The sequence below is a fragment of the Phocoena phocoena genome, chromosome 10 (assembly GCF_963924675.1).
Source record: "Phocoena phocoena chromosome 10, mPhoPho1.1, whole genome shotgun sequence".
Taxonomy (NCBI): domain Eukaryota; kingdom Metazoa; phylum Chordata; class Mammalia; order Artiodactyla; family Phocoenidae; genus Phocoena; species Phocoena phocoena.
In genome coordinates, this window is record NC_089228.1 from 18,875,096 (window position 1) to 18,900,187 (window position 25,092).

The following is a 25,092-nucleotide window of genomic DNA, read 5'->3' on the forward strand; positions in this document are numbered from 1 at the left end:
CAAACTAAAGATTAATGTACTCTGACCGCAGAGTTCAGCAGAGCTAATTAAATCAGCCCCAGAAAATAACGGAAAGTCTTTTCTAAAGGCAGGTGTTTTGGAAACACGTGCAAATTCAAGTGAGGCGAAGGGTGACTTTTAGTAGTCATGTTTTCTTAAAGTTGGCAAAAGGTCACCCAAGAGTTCTTGAATATTTACCACCAAGGAACTAACAAATTTTTTGATCATATAACCCGGTCAAGGCCCTGCATTGTCATTGTCATCTATACAACAGGCCCAGTTTCCTATCCAGGATCCTAGGCCCAAAAGGCTTGGCTATCACGTGGTTATTTTTGTATTTTTTAAAATGTGATTTTAAGGTTTCCAGTGTCTTTCTTACATTTCCAGTTTTCCTGTTAAACTTCCACGGGATAAATATGCTTATTTTTAGGAGACGCGAGCACCTGACTTGACAAAGTAGGAGTTTCCCATTTTAAATTCTAACTAGCATCCCAGAAGTGTCCGCTTCTGTGGTTTCAGACCTGACTTGTGTGAAGACCTGCAGACTTACATTACATACACTGTGGAATGTTTCACGACCACTGAAACATTTTCCTTGTTTCTTTGCTCTTTTGCTTCTGTTTGCTTAGATCCCTCCCTGGTGCCACAGCAGCTGAGTGCGCGTCAAATCTGAAGAAAATCTACACAGTACAAACGGTACAGGTAAGATCAAGAAAGCTGCTGTTCGTGGGACAGTTAATCATCCAACCTGAGACCTGTGCTGTGCTGGCAGCGCCCACCCGGGGCTGTGCCCTGACCTCAGCTCACATGTCCACTCTGGCAGAGCAGCCCTCAGCCACATCTACCCCAAAGGCCAGCGGAGCACATGCCCGAGTGGCCTGCTCTTCTCTTGGTGACGTGTGGAACCTTATCGTCTCCCAGACCCTCGTGACTCTGGTATGGTTTTGACCATATCACTCTGTGTCCTCATTTAAGCACCAGCTTAGCCGCTCCCTCTCTGGGCTCTGTTTGCCATCGGTGAGAGGCCCTGGCACCACCTGCAAGCTTATGAAAGTCACAGGGACGGATAGTGTTGAGCCTGAAAGTGGAAGGTCTCGGCCCCGTGTCCTACTCCACGTTCAAATTCCGTCATCCTAAACTGGGCAGGGATCAGCCCTTTAATTTGTGTAAGACTGGTGTGATGGTAGCACCTGCCTCCATGGGTGGGTGTGAGGACCGGATGAGATGATGTCTTCATCAGGCTTAGCAGGAGACCTGACACATGGTAGGTTGCCAGCAAATGTAAGCTCTTAGATCTCTTAGTTCTTTCTCTACACAACTCTTAGGATGAACATTCAAAAAACAAAACAAAACAAAACAAACCCTGGTTTATTTAGTTGATCACATTACTCTTTTCTTCCAAAGCAAATTCTATCAAGTTTCTCCCCCTCCATTGTTGTACACACGCTAAGCCTGCGAAGGCTGCTTCATACTTGCATTGACTGTGTGTCCGGAATTTTCTAGAAGGGCCAGTTTTAAATTGTGTGTTCTGCCCTTAAGTCTTTTAACGTGTTAGAAATTCCAGTAGATCGGTGTCTCTTCGGCAGCCTCTCACTCGCACAGGTGTTGTGCAGAGATCTTTTTTCAGACACTTCTCCCAGTATCTGGTTCAGGAAATTTAGTACTCATGGTTATGCAGCCCCAGGACTCTGATTGTAAAGTGCCTCGTGTGGCCACAGAGGGCCCTAAGCCGGGTGTAAAGACGCAGTCCCTACCACAGGCTGTCTCTGAACTATTTGAGAAAATGACCTAAGCATGTGGAGAGCAGAATAACAGCGCTGTTGTAAATAAGCATTCAGTGCCAAGTACAAGCAGTGTCACAAGACAGCACGTGGGCCACCGTCCAGAGGGACAGATGCTCTCAGAGTCCAGGAACGGGTCCCCTTCACTTCTCCCCTTGTTACCTCTTCCCAGCACCGCTGTGTAAACCTCAGAGCGCTTGATTCTAAAGCCTGTCCTCATGTAGAAGTCCTTAGAGCCCACTGATTTTTTTTTTTTTTTTTTGAGGTCCTCGTTAGACTTTTCCCATGCTATTGTGACATTGGATCCACATCACAGCTGTGCCTGGGTTTCCAGGAAGACATTGGTAAAGTTACACCGAGGGATTGGTTTGTTTCCCTGACCCTGTGTGATGACAACAGAGCATTGGTTGAGCCTTGGTATCTGGCAGCAAGTGACATAGGGTCTTCAGGGACCAGGCCGGCACATACTAGGAAATACCTTCTTAAAAACTTCATTGGGGGCTTCCCTGGTGGCGCAGTGGTTGAGAGTCCGCCTGCCGATGCAGGGGACACGGGTTCGTGCCCTGGTCCGGGAAGATCCCACATGGCTCAGAGTGGCTGGGCCCGTGAGCCATGGCCGCTGAGCCTGCGCGTCCGGAGCCTGTGCTCCGCAACGGGAGAGGCCACAACGGTGAGAGGCCCGCGTACCGCAAAAAAAAAAAAAAAAGAAACTTCATTGGGATGTAATTTTTTCAGTAAATGCAGGTCTCTTAAGTGTAGAAGTTTGATAAATTTTGACAAAGATACACAAACGTGTAACTATCACCCGATCAGGATTTTAAAATTCCATCCTGTCAGGAAGGTTTTCTTCATGCCCTTTTCCTACCAGTCCTTTACCGGAAGCAACCACTATTCGCATTTCTGTCACCATGCATTGGCTTTGTCTTTTATTGAGCCTCATATGAATGGCGTACTGTATTGTGCTCGGTTCCTTTCACTCCATAAATACTGAAGGATCAAATGCATGAATGAGAAATTAATAAATGAACCACTTTTCTGTCACAGCAGACTGCTCACGTGATGATCTGTTAAGCTGTGACCACACATTCCCAGTGGCGGCAAAAATTGATTCTTGGTGTGGCCAAAAAAAATCATGCTGTTTTTATGTAGAAAGCACAGATAGGCATGCAGTACATAAATAGGTATATAGTCTCTTGGTGGTATTAAAGTTTCACAAGAAAGTGAGTAGGAAAAGGGCTCCTTCAACATAGGGGGGTGATAATGAAACACTGCCCCAAGGGGTCAGGAAGTTCTGTCATATCTCCGATGAGTCTGTCCTCCTCCGTTTCTTCATCTGTAAAACGGATAGTAGCAGTTCCTCCTCCCTAGGGTTGAGTGAGCGTTAAATGAGATTGCATAGTTCTTGGTAGTGCTTGGTACTTAGTAAGCCCTCAGCTGTGGGCAGCTTTTACAGAAGGTTGGATACTGCACTTCAGCTTCATTGGTTGACCGGGGAGGATGTGGGCCTGGGTGTAGGGTGGTCACACCGCCTGGGTTGGTATCTCACATCCGCTACTTAGTAGCTCAGGCAAGTTGCTTCTCTGTATCTGTTTGCTCATCTCTAAGACGGGCGTAATTGTGATCCCAACTGCATCGTGACGTTGTGAGAGTGAAATGGCACAAGGACGTAAAAAGCACCCAGTAAGTGCTGGAGAATAATAATGAATGCGTCTACCGTTACTTGCCTACTTCTATGGGAACATCTTCTCGTACATTCCTCAAGTCATGTTTTAAATCACAAAGCTGTGTACCACTACTTCTAGATGATTTATTTCAAGCAGTTATTCCCCAGATTATACCACTGTGAATACCTCTACTTAGGAAAATGTATTTAACTTGTCGATGAGTTTGGGGATTTCAGGCTGTGTCCTTAATATCTGTGAATAGCCCTTAGTATTTGAGAACTAGCCTGGGTGCTGATTTTAAAGTCATTTGAGGATATGCCTTTGCCCCACTGTCTTTTCATTTTGTGGTTGTATGTGGATTCTTGAACTCTTGCTCCGTCAGCACTAAAAAATTACGTCCCTAATCGTGTCTGTTTTTCCCTCATCTGTGTTTAGATGCAGTGTAGTTATCGTGTGGTATTAATGATTGCTTTCCATAAGGACATATTGAATAATATGTCTTTTTGTACTTTGAGGCCCTCAGCAAATCAGAGATGCTGATGGGGGTGGCAGAGGAATTGTTATCCCCATTTATTAGCTGGAGGGGCTGAGGCTGGGAGGTAAGTGGCCCGAAAAGTGGCAGAAACAGCCAATCGCGCTGTGCTCTGGGACCGGAACTCCCTCCTCTTCTAGGTCCATCCTCTTGCTTTTGGTCCACCCTGACTGAGGAGTGAGGGAAGCCTGTGTCTCCAGCCGGCCCACTGACCCCTGCTGAGGACAGTCTCATCACAGCCACCAGTAATGCCCTCTGGTTGGAGTTAAATTTGTTCCCTACTTACCTGCCTTTCTTGGAAAATTCCATGTTTCATCTAGACGTGTTTTCCAGGCACTTACTGATTCCTTTTGCTCTTCTGTAAACATTTCAAAGTTTCCCACATTTCTTCTGTGTTTTTATGTCCTCAATACATGCAGCGCGGAATAGAACACAGCTGCTGACCAAGCCTGATTCTACCTGTGGCAGAAGGGAGTTACCGGCCAGGTAACGATTTGCAGGGGATCCTCCCTTGCTACCACAAGACCAAAATTCCAGCCCTGAAAACTCATTCCTGTGTAGCACTCTAACCCACCTCAGGTATCACGTTCAAGGTTTTGCCACACTGTGTCCTGTTGTTCTATGTCCTTTGCAGTGGTCCCATAAATTGACCGACTTTTTACTTAAATTTACGGAAAACAGAAGCTTCATATTTCTTCTGTAAATGGATATCCAGCATCATTTATCATAAACAGAAGGCCTTCAGAGAAATACAGATACAATCTCTTAAAATGAAGAGAATCTTCCTTCTGTACTTGCGTATGGCCGGTGATATCAAGGCATCGTCCCTTATCAGAAGGTTGTGGAGCTCCTGTGCTCTCGCAGGTCATTAAGGTAGGGCAGCAGATTGCTTTGCAAATCATTGGGAAAGGAGGGCTGTCCCTTTTGGGAGGAGAGGTTTTATAGGTCAGGACCGATAATGGAGAATGATAGAAAGATTGATTCAAAGTCGTCACTGCCCTGGAACACAGCAGGGCAGCCCACGGTGGGTGGCATCCTGCAATAGAGTGACCTGCAGTGAACCATTTGGGTGAAGGGACGGGGTCGAGGGAAGAAAGAGAGAAACTCCCTCCTGAAAAAAGAGGGGGAAAGCCCTGCAGGCAGGCCTACTTCATAGTTCTGTTTAGTGAAGCTTAGTTTCGAGAGTAACAGGATTATGTAGCTGTCATTTAATTTATTCATGGGGTACGTGATGGGATCAACATTATAGTCACAGCCCAGTTGTGCAGAAACAGAACTGAAGTCAGAGTACCTGGATCCTGTCTGCTGGCATGTTGGCAGTGGAAGCCGCTGTGCAGGTGGGGTGGGAGATTAAATCTTGTAAAGTGAAAGTGATTCAGTCACTTCAGATGTAAAACTTGGTCTCTCAAGGGGGATCAGAATATGCCACCCCAAAAACGTCACTTTAACTTAGGAATTACTTTGAACCGAAGGCAGTTGAAAAACAGCAGACCCAGGAGGAGCTCTCTGACCTCCTCTATCTGCCTGAAATCAGGGCACAAATTACCCTTTTAAAGGTGACATAAATTTACATTTGTAAAGGTATCCCTTCTTCTTACCACTGGAGTCTGCGTAACAGACCAACTAAGCAAATGTATGTACCCTGTATTTCCTCAGCACAGTCACACCATATACCACCTCTAGGGGCCCCAGACCCCCTTTCCTTTGTCTGGTCACTCTCCACAATTTATGGTCCTTTGTTAAAATGGTGTATAAGCCTTTGAGTCCAATCACGTCTTTGGGTTTTCACCAAAGTGAAAGCCCTGTGCACTGAAAAATCTTAACACCGGTAAACATATACCTATGGGCCTTACCCAGGAAGCCGGATACACACTGCTCTGCTGTTTCCCTCAGCTTTCCTCCTGTTCTCTCAATGTGTGAACCCCACTTAGCTCCCTGACGCAGACTTTGTTTTTCATTCATTGACTTAACTGCGTGGTGAGAAATTGCCCACTCCCCTATCAGTCTTCCAAACTTTGATTCTCACTTTAAGTCAAGCCCTTTGGAATGCAAAGCAAAACCCATTTCTCTCTCCACTACCTGGCTCTCCCAGGTCAGAAACACTTTGCTTTCAGCCTGTTGTATCTGCTGTGAATTAAAAAACATCCATTAAGCTCTTCAGTTGCCTTTCTTCTGGGCTCTGCCCTTCCCATAAACCATTGACTTACTTGGTGGGATGCAAGCCCCAGCCAATTAGAAATACCTAAGGAATGAAAATGTTTGTTTAAAATTTCAAAAATACTTTGAAAGATTTCTATGCTATGACCCGCAGAAGAAATGCTGTATTTGTTGGGTTTTTGGGGGGTGTATTTGCTGGATGTTTTTCTTTTCTTTCTTTCTTTTTCCTTTTTTTTTTTAACACCATGTTGTCTGTCACCACATCTTTTCTTCTCAAGTATTTTCAAGTATATTCTCTCTTTTTTTTTTTTTCCTTCAGAACATGTAGTAAAAAAAAAAAAATGAGGAAATTTGCCAGTTTTCCTGGTAATGATTGATCATCTATTTGGCAAAGGACTGTTGGGAGGAGCATAATTGCTTCAAGCAGGACTAGTAGGTTGGGGAAATCCCAACTTAACAAATTTAAGTGGACACCATTGTCTAGTGAATCTAAGCACACCTGGGACTCACCACAGCGCCCTGCCCTCCTTGGTGTCCACACATGTTGACTGAGTAAGTGATGCCTGACTTCCCTCCCTCTCCTTGGGTTGTCATTAAGGCTTTTGAAAAAAACACTTCATTATTATTAATAAACATTGTGCTTATGTTTACTGCAAACATCTACTGTTTGCAGACCACTTAGAATTAATTATAAGTCTAAGGGTTTTGAAATCTATTTGCAAGGTTCTATCTGTAGTAAAATTTAGATGATTTAACAAACACAAAAGCATGTTACAGAGAATATGACCAAGAATTATCAAGTTTCCCGTGAAACAGCGCTTTCGCTTCCGCAGGGGAGGAAGAAGGTCCAAGGAGCTGTGTGATGCCGGGTTCCTTCCTTCAGCTCTTTTGCCATCATACATGCTTGACTAGTATACTACACACTGCGTGAGGTTTGCAATATGGAAACAGACCGACTTAGTGCCATGGACTTTAATGGGGGTCTTTTCCATGAGGTCACCGCATATTTCACTCTCATTTTGTGTTCATGCAGAAACATGCAGATAGGCACTTGAATAAGTACGTTGGGTCAGGGTGAAGTCTCTCACTGTATCTTCTTGGGCTGTAATCTCCTCCTCTCACCTTTGCCAAGACCAACAAAATCAGTTGTCTGTGTTTTCAAGAGAAACTTCTAAAGCTACACACGGTAGCACGATCCTTAGTGTGAGGTTCTCACCTTTGGAACGGGAGAAGCATTTTGTTGTGTTTTCCAAAAGGTACTTCAAACACTGGGTGAAAAGTTAGGATTTGAGAACTTTGGCAAGGGTGTGAGGGCAGGTGCTCTGGCCTGGTATGCCTTTCAGGAGACTTGAAGTTTGCTGACACCAAAGTCCTCTTGGTGGAAGCCGGAATGTATATTCCAGCATAAGTGTGTCCATAAATTCTGCACAGGTCATTGCCACATCATTGCAGAAGTCCTAGGCTAGAGCTAAGGCAGTGGCATAGTCAGTGTGATGAAGGGCACGTGCTGGTGGGCAAACATCTTCAACAGGTGCCGCTCACTCTGTGACCTCGTCCATGACCTCGTGACCTCGTCCATGGCTTCTAGGACTGGAGAAAGATGTGCCTAAAATATGTAGTAATATCTGCAGAGGAAATAGCTTAGTGGTTAAGGGTACAGGTTTTGGAATCCAACTGCCTGGCCTCAGATTCCAGCTCTGCCTATTCACACCCATACCACAGGCTATAACTGAAATACTGGAGTAATCTTATTATTTGCACTGATAGCAAACCATTTATAAGGTGGGTATCTCCACAAAGACAGATGTCTGAGCATCTACTGTTACTACAGAGCTATTTTCAGTTACTTCCTACATTAGCACCGTTTCCGTATAAGGGACCCAAGGTATTCTTTTTGTTTGTTTTTTCCTAGCATTTAAAAAAATTTTTTTCTCATATCCTTTTTTTAAATAACTTTTATTGGAGTATAGTTGATTTACAAAGTGTTAGTTTCAGGTGTACAGCAAAGTGAATCAGTTATACATATATCCACTTTTGTTTTTTATATCCACTTTTGTTTTTTTAAGATTCTTTTCCCGTGTAGGCCATTACAGAGTATTGAGTAGAGTTCCCCGTACTATGTGGCAGGTACTTATAAGGTATTCTTAATAAATCTATTGTCAGGTGGTTTTTGTTTTTTTTTTTCTGCCTTCAGTTTCATCTTATCATTCCCTGTTGCTGGCCTTGCAGTTAATTTGGCTCCAGTTTTTTATACAACGTGGGCTCAAACAACCCATAAGGATTCTCATTCAACATCGATAAAATTTCATTCCACCTATGCCGCTCTGTTCATGGTGCCCTTGGATTCATGTTTCTGACTGTCCTGTTGCTTGTTCTGTTCTCCTCAGCTCCACTAGGAGGCCCAGACAACCACCCTTGACTTCACCACGCAGGGTGATATTTTTCATTTGTATAGTAATTCTGTTCATAGAGTTGGTAGCGTAGAGATTCCTGGTACCGTTCCAAACAAGCTGGGAAGGGCTTTCTTCTTTGTAAAAACTCCCTTCTTGTCCTAATCCTCGTGGTCATAGCACACAGTGATGCTTGGGAGGATTAGTCCGTGTGCCTCAGTTTCCTTATCTATAAAACAAGAATAATAATTGTACCTCCTAATTAGGTTGTCATTAAGATAAATTACATAAACATGTAAAAGTCAGAGACCAGGGCTTCCCTGGTGGCGCGGTGGTTGAGAGTCCGCCTGCCGATGCAGGGGACGCGGGTTCGTGCCCCGGTCCGGGAAGATCCCACATGCCGCGGAGCGGCTGGGCCCGTGAGCCATGGCCGCTGAGCCTGCGCGTCCGGAGCCTGTGCTCCGCAACGGGAGAGGCCACAACAGTGAGAGGCCCGCGTACCGCAAAAAAAAAAAAAAAGTCAGAGACCAAATCCTGGCCCTATTACTGTTGCTGCTGTTACTGTCACTCTATTATTTTTATGTAATCTGTTTCTGACTACCAGCCACCCTGTGTCTTAGTTCCAGCTGTTGTAACAGAATACCATAGACTGGGTGGCTTCAGCAACAAACACTGATGTCTCACAGTTCTGCAGGCTGCAAGTTCAAGATCAGGGGTGCCAGAATGGTCAAGTCCTGGTGAAGGCATTCTTCCTGGGCTTATAGACAGATAGGCATCTTCTCATTATATCCGCACATGGTGGACAGAGAGGGCTAACTCTCTTCCTTTTCTTATTGGGACACTAATCCCATCATGGGGGTGGGGGTTCCATCCTCATGGCCTAATTATGCCCGAAGACCCCACCTCCTAATTCCATCCTTTTGGGGGCTTGGGTTTCACTATATGAGTTTGGAGAACACACAGTCATGGAATTCCTAACACCGTGCATCTTGGGCAACTTGTGGCTTTGGCAGCTGAGCTATTTCCTTTTCCTCCTGGGAGAGGAAAGGAAGGGGGACAGAGCACATGAGGTGATTCCTCTTTGCCTCCTCTGTACCCCATCCCCCAATCCAAAGTGTAACCGACTCTCTCTAGGCTTAGAAAGAAGACAGGGTCAGTGTCATGAGGAAATATGGTTCAGTACACATATTCAGCCCTACAGGCTTTTATTAGATGCCATATACCTGTCAGAAAAATCCTTAGCAAGGTCCTTACCCTGTTTTATGTGGAGACACATTGCATAGGAATGTTTGCTAAACCATAGCTTCCTGAAGCATACAACTTAGCCTGACGTCAGAAAAGAACATTCTTTAATGTTATGTTACATTTTCTAGCAGAAAATTAGGAAGAATACTAAGAAAAATCTAGTTTGAATGGGTAGGACTTAATGAGAATCTGATTGTTTTTTCTTTAATGCATTAATTTTATAAGCTAGCAGCACAGTAAGTCAATACTGGGTGTATTAAACAACGTGTTTTTCTTTTAAAGATATTCTGGAGTGTGTACAATAATATTCCTCCTGTGACTAGCCTGCCTTTGAGATGTAGTTATCATTTAATGAGAGGAGAGAGGCGGCCACTTTGGTAAGTGTCTTCTGTATAGTTTGAGGTTAAGGTGGGAGGGAAATGGTTGTGAACTTAATAAAATAACTTCATGCCAAATTGGAATGCCAAAGTAATTTTCTCCTGGTGGTGTCGCAAAGTCATTTTAGCCATGATTTAATTTTGAAATAGACCCCTTCCCTCTACCCCTTTCCCCTTGTGCTCCAGGGTGATGAGCAGGTGTCTCAGCATCCGCCCATGGAGGACCCCATTGCAGTCTCACAATACGTAGGTCCTCATTAGCTCGCTGAAGGTGCCGTGCCGGTCTTTGTATCGGGGTGTGGCATCATTTGGGTTTGTTCTTTCACTTGTTCAATAATGACCTGGACAGTGGAGTGAAAAAGCTTATAGGCTGGAGGGGAGATGAGGGAACAGATGTGGTACCCACATCTGTTATATGAACAAAGATCATATAACCTCAGACATACCTCATGTGGACCACATAGAAAGTGTATGATACTGACCACGGCCCAGGGTCGAGGGGAAGGTGTCTTTCTTCTTTAATAGCTGGAGTAGTGTTGAGGGTGGAGGACAGTAAGCCAGTTTGCCTAGGCTGGAGTCCCAACTAGTGGTAAATCCTTGCATCTTGTCCCTCAACTGATCTAAGCCATTTACTCATTAATAAAATGGGAATATATCTTAGCTCTTTGGTAGCAAATGGCAGAAACGTAAACCGAGCCAAAAAGAAAACAATCTTTTGGCTTCTGTAACTAAACAGTCTACCGGTAAGGCTGATTTCGGGCAGATCTGGGTGCTCAATTCTTCTTAGGAATCTGACACTCTCTGTCAGACTTGCTTTGCTTTTCTCTGCTTTGGCTTAATGTTCAGGCAGGTTCTCCCATTTGTGGTGACAAAATGGCTTTTATAAGCTCCAGTCTTAAGCCCTACAAGTTTGTCAGTGTCAGCATTCACCAGCTCCAATAAAATGCCAGGGCAGGCTCACATCGGCCCAGCGTGGGTTGCCTTTCCATCCCTGGCCAATCTTAAAGACCAGGAAGCAAACGTGGGTCATAAGCCCACCTTTAAAGCTAGGATATGGGATCAGCCCTATCAGAAAGGGTCTGGCATAAGAGTAGGGGACAAGTAGCTCCTTAGAGGGAAATTGGGGTGCTCTTGCCAGAAGAGGGAGCAGTTACTACACAGGGAGACAGCAGATGTCCTCTACCGGGGCTGAGTCCCCTATTAGGCTTATGACACAAGACTGAAATGCGAATCAGATGAGGCGATGTCAAGAGCATGACATTGAAATGTAAAGGCCGTCTCACATGTGAAGCACTTGTATGAGTTTGTCCACCCCAGGGGGTCTAGGGAACCTCTCCTCACCAGCTCCTTGAGGAGGATGAGAACCTGGTATCCCATCACCTTCCCTACCCTTTTGGCCACTGAATCCCACCTTCTTCCCTCCCCATCCCCTTCCTTTTTCTTTCATCTGCTTCTGTTTGCAGTAAAACGAACCGGGGAGAGTTTATTGCAGAATGCTCCATTGTTTTTTGTTTTTAATGTCATCCATTGTTAAACTAGATGTATGTAGAGCTACTTAATCCATGAGTGTAACTGTGAACATTGGTCTTTGATCCAGGGAAGAGGAGAGTAATGCAAAGGGTGGCGTATGGAAGATGAAAGTTCCCAAGGACAGCACGGTAGGTTTGCTCTCATCCTTTTCTAGAAGCTAAATCTGGGGTTGTTGACAGCTTACGATGAACCTTTTGTGCGTTCCAGACAGTCCGCCTGGTAGACTCAGAATGGGACTGGGGGTGAGAAGTTCTATTCTGACCTTGGGGGTTTTCTGCCTTACACTGTCACCTTGAAAATGCATTGTGAGTCTCTGTAGAAATGGTGTAATAGTGTGACTGTATCATATAGTTCTGAACAGCTACATGCCTATAAACTTTGCAGAAAAGCTGATTAGGGCTGTCATGTCCTCCACAGCCATGACCGACATGTGGAAGTGGGTCTACGTAGTGAGAAGCAGGATCCTTCCCAGCAAAGGCTCGTCCCTTCCCCACCGGGGCGACAAGCACTTCTGAGAATGACCCTGGCACAGAGAGTGGGGATGTGTGGGAGGCCTTGCATCTCACCGCCCTTTGGGGTTTCATGTGAGGCTGTGTCCAGTCTCCCTCTGGGGTTGATGAAACCCTGGTTGATGGCACAGCCTGCTCGGGCGCTGGTTGGCAGTGGTCAAGCCTCGGAAACCTGGGTTTCCCAGGAGTGGGCTCTAATTCATTGTACCGACTGAAAAGAGCATTCAGATCTATTCTTAAGCCGCCTTTGAAAATGGATGAAAGGACACATGCTCCCCAGTCTCACCTTTTCATGGTTACTTTCACGCGGACGAGCTCAGAGGATTGAAACGTCTCCAGGGACCCATAGGCTCGACCTTGCATTGTTTCCCGATGAGCGCAAGCCGAAAGATATGACCCAATTTGTTTGTTAAAGGTGCAAACTGTCGTTACGATGCATAGCTGCGAGCTTTGGCTAGTATTCGGCGTATATAATTTTTACAACGTCAGGGGAGCAAACCAAAAAACAAGCAAGGCCTGTGAAGCTCTTCCTGCCCCCCTGAAAGGAGGGAAAGTTGTTTTGAATTTCCATAAGGGCACCTTTTCCTTGCCATGTTCTTTATTTACTTGCAGTAGACATTGACTTCTGGTAGAAACAGTCATGATGTCAGCGTTGGATGAAAGGTAGCTGAAAGACAAGTTTGTCCTCCCTCCTTGTCAGCTCACTTGACCACATTCAGTCGCAAATAATAACGCTTTCACATCTGCACAAGTGTCCTCACCCCAAGCAGCTCAGCCCTCTCTGTTGCTGACCGGTGGGAATCCAGTGGGTCAACCGCCTCTGAATTCACCACAGGAGAGGGAACATCCCCTTCCCCTAACTTCCTCTCAACACCCTCATCTTTGTTCCTAATAGCGTAAGAGACTGCAGATGAGACAGATAAAAAACAGAAGGGATGGTTTCTAGGTGGGAGACAGGTAGACCAGACGGAGGGTCTAGGAAAGAGAAAAGAAAACCCTCCTTGAGGGTGAAAAGCCATGATGGTTAACTGCTGTGGTCTTGGTTAAAAATTCAGTGAGGCTGCTTTCAGCTCATTAGAACATGATAATACATACTCTCATTATAGTTAATATATTAGTGGGCGCCTGGTCCAGAGCAAACACGCAGCTATTTATGGAATGGATCTTAAATCTCCAGTGCTGTTGTTGCAGTCACAGTACTGAGCCCGTCGAATGCAACATTTGTTGACTAATTTCGTGGTCACAACAGCCCTGGGAGGTCGGTCCTATTATTATTCCTGTTCACTGAAGGAAACTGATGCTCAGAGAGGCTAACAAGCCTGCCCAGGGTACAGCTGTAAGCCGGCTGTCAGGAATCAAACCCGGTTCTGGTGGAGTTCAGGGCCTGTGAACCAAGACAAGGAAGAGATACGGAACCAAGAACTTTTCGAGGAAGAGGAACTGGAAAGAACTCGGAGACCTCCAGTTACCTGTGCGTGGATGCTGGCTGTTGATTGGATGGCATTAGGGGATCTTCAGCAGAAGAGGCTCCAGGTTTTCTCATAGGGAAGAGGTGGACTAGAGCGTGCACCGATTCTTCCAGGGAAATGCACATGTATGCACACACACCACAGTTCAGTCACTTAGCAGAAACAAAATGCCTTCAAGTGAATGGAAATCTGCAAGTCTCTGGTAGTCAGTAAACCAGAAATTTCCTTAAGTGTTCTTCACTTGTGTAACCTTGGAAGTACCTTATAAACTGCTAGAAAAGCAGGAAAGGGTTTTGAAGAGAAGGATGGTCCTAATAGCATTCAGTTATAACCAGCTGATACATTTTGAATCAGTGAGAGGCAAAGAAATTGGAAAAGTGTAGGTCATTTGAGTGCATTTTTCCCACGTTGTTCTCAACTTCATCAGAGGTGGCACTAGAGATTAGCTTTGTAGCTTCGGACCCCACGGTTTTGTGGACTCAGAGTTTGTGACTTGGGATCCCTTGTATCTCTCTGTGCAAAGCGATGTGTAAAACAGTACAAACATACGCCACCACGTGGGTGTTTACGCCTGTGATTCAGCGATGTCTGTGGGCTCCAAATACGGGCGTGGAAAGGGCGTGAGAGGTTAAAGAAACTGTGACTTGGGTAGCTCCTGAAGATAATTGTTTAAAAATGTATATGTGTTCCTTTTCTTTGGTTTTCTTTTGTTTTGCTTTTTGTTCTTTTCCCACACCAGTCCACAGTTTGGAAAGAGTTGTTGTTAGCGACTATCGGGGAACAGTTCACAGACTGTGCCGTCGCAGGTAATGAGACCCTCAGCTCTGGCCGTCCCAGCTCGCGCGTGCTTGGCTTGCGCTTGTTCCTTGCTGAGCTTTGTTTCTGTGTGTTTGCCTTTTTTACATATTTTGGAGTTGCTTATTTTGTAACTATGAAGTTACTTAGCTTTTTCCCATGTGCTCGTGGCGTTTTCATGTTGTATGTGTATGTGCATATGTATATATTACATATGTGTATATTACGTGGATATACATATGTGTATACGCCTATATATTTTTTTGCACTTGTAGCTCATCTTCATAGTGTCCGTGACCATCTGTCTAAAATAAATAGGCAGAAAAAAAGGAAAACTATTTTTTTTTAATTGAAGTATAATTGACATACAGCCTTATATATGTTCCAGAAGAAAATGAAATTTGACATTGGGCTCCTAACACCACTGGTGGTGGGCTTCCGTCGTCAGTTCCAGTTCTTCCAGAAGAGCCCAGTGGCTTAGTTGTCACCTGAAGTTTGTAGTTAGGTCAGCACAGTCCTTTCTGCCCCTCTCAATTACTTGCCCCTTCCTCCTGTCCCTCTCTTGGTCCCTTCTACTCAGAGTGAGAGATAAAGGGGAGGTGGGGATGAATCACCCTTAGCGTCTGTGATCTGACAATTGGGGCTGAAATGTAAAGTCTTCAGGACTTTACTTTGAAGATTTTACTTGAAGACTCACTCAGTTTTCAAATATTGAGTGAGTTTCTGAGAGCCCTGTGAATACATTTTTATTTTGCTTTTTTTGTTTGTTTAATTAAAGTATAGCTGATGTACAAAACCCGTAAGTTACAGGTACACAACATAAAGAGTCACAATTTTCAAAGATTATACTCCATCTGTAGTCGTTACAAAATATTGACTCTGTTCCCCAAGCTGCGTGACACATCCCCGTAGCTTATTTTATACCTAATAGTTGGTACCTGTTAATCCCTTAGCCCATTTTTATTTTGCTTTGTTTTTGTCGTGAAACCACTGAAAGAGGAAAATTGAATTGCTCGTTTAAAGTTTTGTTTTTTCTTCTTGGGTAGTTCCTTCTGAATGCTTCTGAGGTAACATTTAGAATCACATTTTTCCTGTTCAGCTTTAATTTTTTTTTAACTCTTTGGTATTGACTGATTTGCCCTCAGGCGTCTTAACTGGTTCTGTCTTTGGGAACCCTTATAGGCCTAGCCGGTGCCAAGCAGGTTTCAGATTTACCTCACTAACAGTTTCAATCATTCTACTTTTGTTTTCCTTAATTCTTACACCTCTTTTTATTCACTGAAGACAGAACCTGGGTTAAGATGAAATTGTCTTAAAAGTACAGATCCCTTCCATTTAAATAGGGGGTAGGCAGCAACTTTACAATATGTAGTCAAAAATGCATCTTCGGTATAATTATAAACAAGTAAATCCCCGGGAGAGGAAGTTTTCTGTATGAATTATTCCTGTTTCCAGAACCAGGGAAAATAGTCTAAGTAATAATAAATAGGCAGGATTGAGCAAAGAAGACCTATTGTTCCGTGGTTGACTTTGGAACGAGAGCACCATTAAGTATTAACTGTTCGCTCTTAATTAACCCAGCTCCACCACTACAGCAGGTCAGCTCATCTCTCTGGTCCTCACTTCCCCCATCTTCAAACAGTGGCTCCTCCTAGCTCTGACGTCTTGTGCTGCCAGGACCCTAAAATAATCAGCGTTTTTGCTGGTTGATTCTGCTTATGAATATTACATGTTTGCTGATGGATCTCCTTTTGCATACGGGCTGTAGCCTTTTTACCATGCCCTTTCTGAAAGTGCTGTGCTAGGAGGTTACATGTAGGTGCCAAAAGCCAGACAAGACTGAAATATTGACAGTTCAGCATTTTCAGCACCCATAAAGCTACAGTACCCTCTGCCCAATAGTGTAGAAATGGGCAAGACAAAAAGACTGGAAAATGCTGCTCTTTTCCTGAAAGGCTGAGCTAGTGTCTTCATGACTATTCTTGAAAGTGGTAAATGCCAAAGCTTCCCTCTTCACTTGATGATTTTTTGTTCACATAGAATTTAACATTGAGCTCTAGCAAATATACTTTGAAGATAAATGAGGAAACAAGAAACACGTACATAAGACACATTTCTTGAGGGGATAATAAGTTTCTGTGGGTAGCCATGATCAGGTACTGTTTACTCTTTTGGAGATTTTTGTTTCAATGTGACATGTATACAGAAAAGGACACAAACTATTATGTGCGTACCTTAATAAATATTCTCAGAGTAAACAGATCCCTGTAACTGGCACCCAGATCAAGGAACAGAATGTTACTGGCCTCCAGAATCTCTCCACACCCTCCCTTCCCCCAGAGGTGGCCACAAGCCCAACTTCTGACACCTTCGACTGCTTTTGTCTGCTTTCAAACACTTCTACACGTGGAATTATTTAGTGTCACGTCATACACATTTAGCCAGAGTCAAGTTTATTTACAAAGGAAAGAAGGGAAAGAGGGAAAAAGGGAATGAAGGAGAGAAGGGAAGGACGGAGAAAAGAAAGGAATTATTTTACTGAAGATGAACTCCTTTAGTAATTGGACAGGTCCTCATTTAAATTGTATCTAAATGCTGGAACGTTTTAACCTCCAGAAGACACACGGGAAAACTGATAGCAGAAATATTGAGATGTACAGATTTATAGTAAATAAGGAAAATTAGGCAAAGCATATTAACTAAAGCAAAATTTCCTAACTTTGACAATGCTCATCTTTCACGTTTCACTCGTTGATGCTGAGTGTGCAAGGGCAGAGGGGTGACCCTGCTTCAGTAATATGCTGCCAACATGTATACCAGGAGCCAAGTCGTTACTCCCGTCATTTTCCTGCAAATTACTGTACACAAAGTGGCTCCAGAGGACAGTCACAATCCTACGTATCCAGCCACCATTCTCGAATGCCTACAGAGCAGCCCCAAATCCAGCATTTAGTTAAAAAAAAAAAAAAAAGACCTACATGAATCAAAGTAGATAAATGCTTTCCTGCCCATTTGCCGAAGTGCTCTAAGGGCGTGGCCACACTTAGAAGATACTTACTTTATACACAGAGCTAACAGATGGTCATTGATTCTCTAGCCTACAGTTAAAATGCCCAAACCAGAAGGGGGGTGGCTAGGGAGAAACAGGCAAGAGCCGGGATGATAAATAGGAAAGGAGCAGACCAGCAAAACCACAGAAAGCAAAATGAGCAACTCGGAACACGTAGTCTGGGTCCAGTTAGTGTTGGGGCCTGGAGCACCAACCACCCCGAGATCTCTGAATGGTTGGCGGGAAGTCGGGAGAAATACTTGCTGTTCTTCACAAAGACAGCCAAGCGTCGAGGAAAAAGTTCATGTGAGTTCAGTTGGCTTTCGGGGGGCCGATCATTATGCAACTTGAAAAAGTCTTATCAAAACAGAGTAAGAAATAGTCCAAAGCTTCGGTAACATGTTAAGAAGGGTAACTCACTTGTCTGGAAAATTTGTTTGGCCGGGACACTCTGTTTACCTAAGTCGCCGGATAAATGTGATGTGACTGCTGCAGCTTTTGCCCACTAACTTGCTTTTTGTCCAGCGATCCCCCTTAGAAACAGTATTTATCACGGGTTCTCTCGTGCCACCTTGTCTTGATCATCTTCTCTACAACTTACAGATAAAATGATAAGTGCTAAAAAACCGGCTCCCAGCGGACTTGCAATTATCACTCACTTTTTCTTCCCCCTTCCTTCCGCTCAGATGACGAAGTAATAGGAGTTAGTGTCAGTGTCCGGGACCGGGAAGACGTCGTCCAAGTCTGGAATGTAAATGCCGCTGTAGTCGGGGAAGCCACCGTTTTAGAAAAGATCTATGAACTCCTGCCCCACATATCTTTTAAAGCCGTATTTTATAAACGTAAGTGCTTCATTTCCAGTTACTACTTTCTAGCTTATTCTATCACACTTTTAAAGACAGAAACCGTGTTGCCAATGAGGTGCAGGGAGAATCGCTTGAAATTCTATAATCCAATAAATAATTCAATAAAATACATTTTAAGGGTGTTTTAAAAAAACCGTAGCCTCAGAAATTAAAGTGAGATTTCAGTTGTCGCCTAAACGCACGGATCAGAAAAGGAGATACTTACTGTTTTTGTTATTTCAAAAATTCAAACCTGATCTCAAACTTGCCATTCTCAGGAAAAATTTCCTTCTATTCGAAGCAACAATAACCAAAAAAGTTATTATATGAGCTGGCAGGTAGATTTTCAATCATCCCTTCATAAACAGGGATTTATAATGTATAACATCTGTATCTGTGGGGGAACTCGTTCTGCGCACAGGCAAGATTGAATGTTCTACTGAAATGCTAATACGTCCTCATTACGGATGACTGTGGCACAGAAGAGAATGCACGCGCAGTGGTGAAATGTTAACAGTATGAATAGCTGTGTGGACCCATTGTTTCCATCATGATTCATGTTCATTGCTTTTGTGTGCTCTTTTGAAAAAGTCATCTTTTTCATAATGAAAACAGCTTAGTGCTATTAAACCAATGTTTGGTAGATCAAACTGCGGGTTACAGTTTTAACAGTGAGTTAGAGCAAAGGATTGACAGCCCTACACGTATATGATGAATCTCCTATTCCCCAGACTGTTCCAAGAGTCAGTAACCCAATTTTTTTAAACCACGGTATTTCATTGAATCTAAGATGCTCTTGATGATAAGTATTATTTTAGTATTACTAAGAAAGAAAAATACAAGGCTCCTAATGAAACTGTGGCACGTTCTTGATTCCGGGGGTCTTCATACGTGCAGTGGGGAGGCGGGGTGGGGAGTGCATCTTAGTATTGGTGAAATACACTCTATTACCGTTTCACTTTTCCCAACCCCTTGTCAAAAAGGAGAAGACAAAAAGTCAGATTTTGCTTTGTGATTGTCTTACTGTGCTAAAGACTAAGCCTCCCTCTAAGCAATCGTATAATCACAGGCCCAGTGATTTCGATTTTAAGCAGTGGGACAGATCTGCTGCTGCAGCTATTCAGGGGAGGCTTAGCGTCTGAATTTTAAATGAAAGTTTCAATAAAAGAGACAGAGGATGGCACTGCAGAAGGCGCTCATCGACTGTGCCGTGCGGAAGCCGCACATCTGTAGATGCAGTTTTGCCTCCATAGGGAACATTAATTGTATCTTCAGCCCAGATATTCGTTGAAAGTTCACCGAGGGTCTTTTTTCTTTGTACTCCACGAGACTCACTCCAGCAGAAACCCTCCAAAAGGAAGCATGTCTCGCCGCCATTTATGAACGGGGCGAACACGTTCTTTACCTCCTTAGGACCTTCTCCACATTTGACTCCAAAGGGTAGAGAAGCGATTTGGAATATGGTCAAGTCAGGCAGTCCGGATTTTTGTCCCACTTCAACACTGTGACCTCGAGCAAGTCGCGGTGTCTCCTCCTTCCACTTCCCCACCTGACTATTGAGAAGGTTGGTCTTAAATGATCTCCAAGGTCCCTTCTGCTTCAAAATTCTAACACGTAGGGTAGCAGCAGGCTCAACACACGATAGGAGTGTTTAGGCCACAGAGGTAACCGGGCCACTGAGCGGTTAGGCTAGTTTTGAGGCCAGTGGCAATAATGAGGTGAGACTAAGCAAGGATGAGTCATCACTTCGTTGCTGTGATGGCTGGGGTTGGGGGAGGGTGGGGGGAGAAAAAAGCCAGACAGAGGAGGGGACGTTGCAGCTCCCCAGATCAGGCGCCCTTTAGGGCGTCTACATTTATGTGGAGGCCATAGTGACGTTCGTGAGTTAGGCAGAACTGGCTGCGGGTCTCAGTAGAAATGCATATTTTAAGGGCATAAATTGACATTTAAAAATTCAAAGATTATTCAAATAAAAATTGGAATTGGAAAAAACAAGCAATTGTCTTTATTTTATATAAAGCAGGCAGTCCTTTACGCGGTAGGGTTATGTACCACGTGCTGCAGAATTGATTTGGAAAAATGAGGATTTGGGCAGAAATGTTACTCACAGCTTGACAAAGAACAGGCAGGGTGTTAGGTAGGTAGGTAAAGAACAGGCAGGGTGTTAGGTAGGTAGGTAAAGAACAGGTAGGGTGGTAGGGTGAACTAGGTCAGAAATGGCCAACTCCACGCTCTTCCTCAGTCTTGTTACAGGAGCCACGTGACAGGGGAGATTTTCCCGCGTAGAAAGAGCCCTAATGAATTTGGGCAGGGCCTCCAGTCGGGTGGCTGAGGGTCAGGCGGTTGATAAGTTATCTGTGTGTTAGATACAGTTTGGTTACTTGACCGAGAAACTTAAATGAATGGAGACCCCCTCCCCCCGCCAAATTCTGTTGGGCTCTTTGGAGCAGCTGAATGACAGATGTCTTCTGATGTGAGAATTGTTTAGAGCAGAGTTTGGCAAACTACGCTGTCAAGCCAAATCTGCCCCCTTCCCACCTGTTTTTGTATGGGCTGCAGCTGAGAATGGCTTTCACATTTTTCAATGGTTGGAAAAAAATCAAAAGAAGAACTACGTTTTGTAACATGTGAACATTGTATGAAATCCAAATTCCAGTATTTATATATAAAGCGTATTGGTACCTAGCAATGCCTGTTTGGGTATATCTCATCTGTGGCTGCTTTAACGTTACAAGGGTAGGGTTAATAGTTGAGACAGAGACCCTGTGACCCACAGAGCCTAAGATGTTTATCCTCTGCCCCTTTCCAGAAAAAAGTTTGCTGACTCCTGGCTTTGACCTTTTCTATATTCCCTTTCAACCAGGGCTAACCCAAGGCCCACGGAACTTTTCCCTGTTCCCCAGAACTCTCCCGATTCTGAATGTTCTGTTCCCATCTCCATGACCCATCAGGATTGCACTGTCTTAACTATGACTGCCCCAAACTGTCCCTCCCACTGAGAAGTAATAAAAATCCACGGACAGTTCCTATCTCTTGATTTATCATTTGGGGTCCAGCATCGCAAAGAGGTTTGTGCCCCCCCTTCACTTGACCCAGTAGCAATGCTATACTTCATTGAAGAGCAGGCCACGTTTTGTTTGATGTCTGTCCTAAAAATCTTTCTTAAAAAGAAAAAGACCATACAAAGTGAAATATTTATAGTTCTACATGTGAGAAATGTTCAATTAAGTCAGCTTGGATTCCTGGCCACCCTTGGGAATTGGGCCAACCTGCGGTAACCCCGGGAGTGCAAAGTGTGCTTCTCTCAATGTTTTATCCAAGTGAAGAGCAGGTTTGGGTGAATAACCATGATGATCCTAAAGGGCCAATGGTCCTGTTCCCCGCCTCGCCCCTACCACACACTAGTCTGAAGAATTTAGTCCATCTTAAAAATACAGACTTAGGAGTGGCTTAGGAGGTGAGATGGGCCAGCCCATGTCTGCCCTCCTAGGACATCCTTCCTAGGGGGGGAGGGGGGATAGACAAAGCATGGGGGATCCTGAGTGGCCTTTGGCTTCTTCAGCCCCAGGTCAGTAACTTTTCCATTTGAGAGAAGAGGATCTGCCCTTGCTTCCTGATGATGGTTTAACCAAGTCCAGGAAGTGGATTTTCAAGCTGGGCCTTTCGCCTTGGAGGAAATCTTTTATATTTCACCGGTCTCCCAATTCCCACCTCCACTTTATAAAAACCTAAGTCTTTGGAAAATATTTTTCATAGCATCATTTTTTTATTCTGAAGTTCCTAATTTTAATTAGTCATTTTGCAAGCCAGACAGTAGGGCTGGAAAAAAAGAAGAAAGAAAAAAAAAAAAAAAAAAAACGTGATTGGGAAAAATAAAAGACCCATCCATTTAATGAAACTTCATTTCCCACAGAGGGTGTTTAAAGGTAGGGGAGGACCTAAGAGAAGTGCTGTCCTCCTGGTGGTGTTCTCAGTTTTGTTTTACTTTTGTCTTGTTTTATTTTTGAAGATAAGCTTGTGAGTGGCCCTGTCTTGGTTCTGTGAGGCCCCTCCCCAGCACTGCATTCTGCGGGGCGCATTTCCCTACAGAATTTGCTGGCAGCCCAGTGTGTCCTCTTCATCAGCTTGCTGGGATTACTCATCCTCTCCGGCACAGCAAGAAGGAACAGGCAGCATGCCCATTGCTTGTTTATTCCTTGTTTTAATCTTCATTATTACGTTTCTCAGGAAATGCACGCCTTAGCTAACAGTTACTGGCACACAAAGGTATTTGAGTTCTTGCCAACATTTGGGGAAACTGAATGAGATGCCTTAGAGGAGGGTTGCCCCATCCTTTGCTTAAAGTTTTCTTTCCTTTTTTTCTTTTTTGTTTTTTTCTGTCCTTTAGCCCATGAAGAGCATCATGCTTTTGAAGGTGGACGTGGAAAACACTAATTGCACTCTGTACAGAATTCTTTGTCCTTTGCTGATTGGTTTTGGAAACGGTCTTAACAGGAGGGAGAGTGAAGAGAAGACTTGCCGAAGCCCGATGCTGGTCCATTTAGAGTGGGTTTCTGCCCTTGCAGATTGAGCAATTAGGATTCAAAGTGGCAGGTGGGGTGGAGGGAGATTGTGTGGGTTTTTACCGTCACATTACTTGCTTTTTTTTTTTTTTTTTGCTTTCTGAATTCTCTGTTCTTTTCACTCCAATTTTTTTTTTTGCCCTTTTAAACTCCTCATTCAGTCTAATTATTGTTTTCTATACTCCCCTTTCATTGAGGCACAAGAAATTGGTTTCCCTTTAAGTAGCTCTGCTGTACCTAGTTAATGAGAATATGGATATTCGTGACAATACTGCTTTTGAAAACCACACTGTCCTCAGAGGAATACTAGCTGGGTGAAACCTGTCTTTTGATTATTTGTTGTGACACATTCCTACATACTGTGCACTGGGCATTGTTTTTTCTGTCCCAGGGAAAAGAAAAACCTTACTTAATCTGATTTTTCACTGAGAGCACACACATCTTCTATTTTTCCTTTTTAAGAATTTTTTTTTTCTTTCCCGAGATGAAAGGAAAGGAATAGTTGGGTTGCCAAACATGAAAACTATAATCACAGTTGAGGATCAGGATATAAATCAAACTGTAGATCTTTGGACCCTCGGTGGAAATACTTTCCAACCAGAATTTCAATTTGGCCTTTTCAAACAAAGGGAGGCGCTTGGAGTGGTAGCAAGGGGTTTGTCTCAATGGGAAACCTTATCATTTCTGATCTAAAGAGAAGGTGATATTTTAATTGTTTGAATTAAGCTGCTTCTAAATTTTGGGTGTGTGTACCCACTTAGGGCTTTCCAAATGAATTCAGACACATTTTGTTAAATGATCCCCTTTTACCGTTCATATTGTGTGTCGTTTCCAATAATCAGTCATTCTCCGGTGTGGGCAGCTTTCCCCCTGCCTTTTTCATTTAGGAGCAGAAGTTAAATCTCATTTCCAGGATGAATGTGAACATTCACAAAGTTGAACTCTGAATGCATTCTGTTCACATTAATTTTTAGAATTGTTGAGATACATCGTATTACGTTACCAAATAAATACCGGTTTTAGTAGAAGGAAATGACCACCCTCTGGAACACTCAGAATGTTCTGATTTCCCTCCCTCGACTCTGCCAAGCCTCCTACTGCGTCTACCTGAAAAAGGCAGGGCCATTTGGAGACGCTTCCTCCTGCTGGCTTTTTTTTCTGGACTCAGGGGAGCTAAGGCATGCTTATACACTTCACAAAAGGGTGGTGCATCCCAACTTCATGGCACCCAGGATTTTTAATTCCTCTTGCAGTACTGACCAGCAGAGAGAGGTGGGGCTACTTGCAGCCCGCAACCTGTGTCTGTAAATAAAATCCTCCATTCAAACATTTTAGAGGATTTGAAACAATATCTTTTTACAAATATTGTGGTTGCATCACTAACCACATCAACCATAATAACAATGATCATGGCTTTTCTTTTCTTTTTTTAATGCTTTGTTTCTAAACTTGAGTTTCTCCAGTGATTTCAAAATGAGGTATAAGGATATCAGACCCATTTTTCAGAAGCCTGGAACTTTTATTTTTTTAAACATTGTACTAACATCCAACTTGTTTTTAAATTATTGATCAAGGATTTTAAAAAAGTATTCTGGGCATGAATTTAAATTCTTTTTTATAATATAAGTATTTTTCTGATAGAGTAGAAAAAAGGATATAATTGACTTATCTTCATTATAATTGTCGTATATATTTCCATAAGTAAATGGATGTTGAAGTATTTTTATTTTTGAACTTTATTTAAAGCATTGTGATGACATGTTCAACTTTTGCATGTATGTAGCTTTTGAAGTAAAAAAATAAAAGGAATAGGCATGTTAGGCTCCCATTAATGTTTTCTATTGTTTATGATCACGAAACATGGCTTAACACACAAAGTTGGGTTTTTTTGTCCCAGAGAACTTGTGCCACTCTTTCTGACCCTGTGGAAAATACCAACTGTGAGAAGGGTTTAATTTGCCCAAGTTAAAAACCTATCATTTAAATTACCCTAAGAGAGGATTTTGTCAGATTTTGCTTTGGAAATTGTTTTAATTGACTATTTCGTTCTTAAGAGACAGTGTATGAACTAAGCTGATGTAATCAGTTTAAAAACCTCTCATTACCTTTTTGGATTAAAGAAGCTAATACTCTCTGGAGATACAAGGAAATGTTCTGTGGGGCATGTGACTTTAGTGTTAGGGTGGC

General features: G+C 43.5%; 1 protein-coding gene across 1 annotated transcript in view; it reads left to right on the plus strand.

Annotated features, from left to right (window-relative positions):
* EIF4E3 (eukaryotic translation initiation factor 4E family member 3) overlaps positions 1-24,733 on the plus strand; it is a 38,962-nt gene extending 14,229 nt beyond the window's left edge. The window contains exons 2-7 of the mRNA XM_065886095.1: positions 630-702; positions 10,052-10,146; positions 11,744-11,804; positions 14,394-14,460; positions 18,185-18,340; positions 22,731-24,733. Coding sequence (XP_065742167.1) covers positions 630-702; positions 10,052-10,146; positions 11,744-11,804; positions 14,394-14,460; positions 18,185-18,340; positions 22,731-22,777 — 499 coding nt within the window. The 3' untranslated portion in view covers positions 22,778-24,733. The remainder of the gene's footprint in view (positions 1-629; positions 703-10,051; positions 10,147-11,743; positions 11,805-14,393; positions 14,461-18,184; positions 18,341-22,730) is intronic.
* Positions 24,734-25,092: the final 359 nt, after the last annotated feature.